Source organism: Platichthys flesus, chromosome 3 (genome assembly GCF_949316205.1).
Source record: "Platichthys flesus chromosome 3, fPlaFle2.1, whole genome shotgun sequence".
NCBI lineage: Eukaryota > Metazoa > Chordata > Actinopteri > Pleuronectiformes > Pleuronectidae > Platichthys > Platichthys flesus.
Window position 1 is genome coordinate 16,475,391 of NC_084947.1, and position 4,190 is coordinate 16,479,580.

Consider the following 4,190-nt stretch of genomic DNA (forward strand, 5'->3'; position numbering starts at 1 on the left):
ATTTTCATACCTCAGGAGTTGTGTGCGTGCCCTCCAAGTCTCATAACTTATTAAACTTCTGCCCGTTCAGGTGGTTATTACCAACCTCATGATACATGGGTCAGTGTTTAGAGCGGTGCATTTGATTTCATGTTGTCCAATGCTTCACATAGAAAAGTACTGAGACTGTTTAAATATGAAACATATTGAGTGACATCGATCATACATCTGGTCACAGAAAACCTCCCACTCTCCCAGCGCTGCAGAATTCACAGCACATTTTCACTGTGTACGTTGTAAGATGCCAAAAAGAGGATGGTGTTCCTGTCAATATAATCTGCACCGATGACACCATCTGTTTCTCATTGTCCCAGTTATTCATCATCATATCCCTCTTAGTTTGATTTTGGTTTTATATTAAGGAGTGAACAGGTCAGTGCCAGTAATCCAGATGTTGGCTTCCCATGCTGTTATGCAAGCTGTTAATCCCAGGTTTCAGGGAAGAGACTGTCATGAAGAGGAGTAAAGGTAAGTTCAAATGCAGCACATGTATGAATTGCCTTCGGCATTCTGCATAAAAACAAACATGCTCTGTTTGTTTACACCTGAGAGATGTTAAACACACATGTGCAAAACATGGAAGTGGGGCATGCATTGTCCTGGCACATGGAGTTCATGGGAAATGTCCCCGAAAATGCACCTGTTTGATTCCAGTACTTACCCCCGTCCCCATTGGTCCATTTCCATCCACTGGAAACCATGATTAAACCAATAGTAGAGTGTTTTCCTCCATTTGGAGCGGGCGTTGCCTGTGGTGGAAAGTTTAAAAGGGGTTGTGTGTCCTGCTGTCCCTCAGCGGACGCGTCAATCAACATGATCCCCATTGTGCTGGCCTCTGTGCTCTTTGCTAGCGGTAAGAACATCTGGCATTCTCCAAGTCTGTGTGCAATTGTTTCTGCGTGTTCTCAAATTTGTGTGAGTGGGTGTGCGTGCACATATCTCAGCACACAGGGAGCATGAAATAATCATTGTTCTCGTTCTCCTCTCTCATGTCCCACACATGTCCACCGTCTCGTCCTCATGCAGCCCTTGGGTGCGGCACCCCAACCATTGAGCCTATGAATTCCCGTGTGGTCAATGGAGTCGATGCCAAGCCCCACAGCTGGCCCTGGCAGGTAAGCTAATATACAAACACATCTGTCAATGGCCTCTCTTTTCATAAATTTACTGGTAAGCCTGAAGGGTCCAGCATCTGGTTATTGTATGTTAGACCCAGTGGTTATTAAAATCTATAAATATTTAAATGGAGGTTTATAAATTAAATCAGTCAATGATGAAACATCTCTGCGCCACATACCTGCCTCTAACTGTGTTCTCTGTCATCTCCAGATCTCGCTGCAGTATGAGAGGGATGGTGAATGGAGGCACACTTGTGGTGGATCTCTGATTGCTGCCAACTGGGTCATGACTGCTGCACACTGCATCAAGTACGAGCAGCAGAGGGACACACAAACACACTGATTACATATCACATGCAGACTTATCCCATTGTGACTGTATTGCTCTTATTCTGTGCTACAACTCTAACCTTAGTTTCTGAATTCTTCATTATCCTTGACAAAATGAGGGTTAGAAAAGTCCCACTCGACAAAAAACATTTGAAGTCATCAAATCATTCATCTTCAGTCCGTTTTAACTTGGGCCTCAACACTCTGCTCTCCTGCAGCACCAAGCTCTCCTACAGGGTGTTTGTGGGCAAACACAACCTGGTCGAGGAGGAGCCTGGCTCCCAGGCCATCCTGCCCGAGAAGATGATCGTCCATGAGAAATGGAACTCCATCTTCGTGGCCTTCGGGTAAGACAAGCACCCGGCGTGTACAGCACAGAGAGCACGGCTGGGTCTCCTGCCGTAACACACAGTCCATCATAATCTCACACGGCCTGTGTCGAGGTGACAAAGTACACTGAGGCTACGACTTGATTCATTCACTTCGCTCCAGCTCCTGCTTGTGACACAAGTTCTCCACCATCTTCATTCATCTCAAATTCTTCTACAACATAAATAAAGACAAGTGTTTTTTTGTTTAAATGCTACGACATTTTTCACCTTTAAATAGGCAGTTGGATAACTTTCGATCCGACAGTGGAAACCTAGAGAGATAAGACGTTCCTTTATGTTGATTTAATTCTATGTGCTGATATGGATGCATAAGTACAGGTTGCCCTCATGCATTTGCTTTGTATGAACTGTATTAATTCCCAAGGCTTTTACTTTTGCTTTACTGTTTATCATTTGTGTTTTACATTTATGTGTCTGCCTCAATATACCTCAGAGTTAAAGGTTGAACGAATGAATAAATAAATTAATTTTCTTTCTGTTTGTCTTTCTTTCAGAAACGACATTGCTCTGATCAAGCTGTCAGAGCCTGTGACTTTGAGTAACCAGGTGCAGCTGGCATGTATCCCTGCCGCTGCCGCTCTCCTCTCCAACCTGTACCCCTGCTACATCACCGGATGGGGCAGGCTGTACAGTAAGTCCTTGTTTGCGGAGGGCTGTTGCTGTGTTTATGTTTCCTGTCATTGCATTTTCTCTCAGCTTAACATCTCGGAAATGTCTTTATACTATTGTCCTCAAGAGTTTTATACTTGTGTGCCAGCGTAATGTTTTTGGATTTACAACCAGCGTGAGTGTCTGTGTGATCGGAGTCACCCAGGGAAACCTGCAAAGTTTGGGATGGAAATCACATTCATGTCATTTTCGCACAAAACTTTTTTCCCCGGGAAGGTGTTGGGGGGGGGGGGGGGGGGTTACTTCTAAATTGAAAATTTTGGGCTCTGGGAAATGCTATAAAGCCGATTTGACAGACGGGTAGTGTATGTGGATGGTAATAGACTCTGCCTGTGTGTTTTAGCTGGAGGCCCCATCGCTGATAAGCTGCAGCAGGCTCTGATGCCTGTGGCTGATCATGCCACCTGCTCCAAGCCTGACTGGTGGGGTGTTGCTGTCAGGACCAGCATGGTGTGTGCCGGCGGGGATGGAGTCGTGGGTGGATGCAACGTAAGCTCGTTTTTCATTTGTTTTAATGTGAATGAGCAAAGGATAATGAAGTTCAATTTTTTTTTTTTTTTTTTAAATTGAATGGCAATATAACCCTCAATGATGCCACTCAAGAAAATGTGTATATAAAAAGGCAGTGAGTGTGTTCCAATGAAGATGGGAGGGGGATTTTTCCTTCTGTTCCAATTATACTTGAGCAAACATTGCTTCTCAGTGTTGCACCTACCAGTCTTCAAGTACCTCGACCAAATGAATAAAACAGAAGCTCTCCTCCCCTCTCTCCGTGTCCAGGGAGACTCTGGCGGCCCCCTTAACTGCAAGAACAGCCAGGGAGCCTGGGAGGTCCACGGCATTGCCAGCTTCGTCTCCGGCCTTGGCTGCAACTACGTGAAGAAACCCACTGTCTTCACCCGCGTCTCTGCCTTCAACGACTGGATCGACAAGGTGAAAACAAATACACACACACAAATAGAATTAAGCACTGTTCTGAATGAAAAATTCCCATTGTGTCAATGCCGTTCCCCTCAAAGAATGACTCAATCTTTTTCTTCTCAGGTTATGATGAACAACTAAAGAAGACGAAGTCTCAATAAAAATAAGACCAAGAAAACTATTTGTATTGTGTAACTCAAATCCCTCCAGATCATGGCAAACCCACATGTGATTAACTACATCCAGATGCACAGTAACCGAACAATGGTCCTTTTTTGTTTTATTTAAATCACATGACAAACCCCCACTCTGCCCTCATCTTAGGAGGTTTTCTGGAAATAAATACAATGTAAACAAATGTCCAGCAGGTGTCCTCATACACTCATGATCGGGGATTGGTTGTGACAGCTCTCGGGGGGGGGGGGGGGGGGGGGGGGGGGGGGAGGGACACAGTGCAAACTCCAGCGAATAGATGTGATTCACTGCAAATAGCCCACATAAAACAAGCAGGCGATTCAGTTGCATAGAGGATGATTAGAGTGAATCGAGTGTGCGTGCGTGCGCGTGTGCTTCTTGACATAGAGTATGAATCTAATATTCCTGCTTGAAACTGTTCTAGTTTGTCTTCATGTCCTCTCAACAAAGACCCATATTTATCATCTTGGGCTTCTCTTTCCTCATGATATCAGCGGCAACGGCCAGAATAGCAAAGTTAAGATGA

At 44.8% G+C, this 4,190-nt stretch overlaps 1 protein-coding gene across 1 annotated transcript; it reads left to right on the forward strand.

Moving 5' to 3' along the window:
• The first annotated feature begins 780 nt into the window (after window positions 1-780).
• Window positions 781-3,827, forward strand: ela3l (elastase 3 like). Its single transcript, XM_062382217.1, has 8 exons — window positions 781-892; window positions 1,066-1,154; window positions 1,369-1,466; window positions 1,706-1,834; window positions 2,374-2,510; window positions 2,892-3,037; window positions 3,329-3,481; window positions 3,593-3,827. Exons 1-8 carry the CDS (start codon window positions 853-855, stop codon window positions 3,608-3,610), a joined length of 810 nt encoding a protein of 269 aa, XP_062238201.1. The 5' UTR covers window positions 781-852; the 3' UTR covers window positions 3,611-3,827.
• The last annotated feature ends 363 nt before the right edge of the window (window positions 3,828-4,190 follow it).

Bases quoted from the DNA above. Each gene is read 5' to 3' on its own strand.
- ela3l (XM_062382217.1), top strand. From the start codon at position 853: ATGATCCCCATTGTGCTGGCCTCTGTGCTCTTTGCTAGCG. The intron at 893-1,065 runs GTAAGAACATCT...GTCCTCATGCAG, and splicing joins CTCTGTGCTCTTTGCTAGCG to CCCTTGGGTGCGGCACCCCA. The intron at 2,511-2,891 runs GTAAGTCCTTGT...TGTGTGTTTTAG, and splicing joins CGGATGGGGCAGGCTGTACA to CTGGAGGCCCCATCGCTGAT.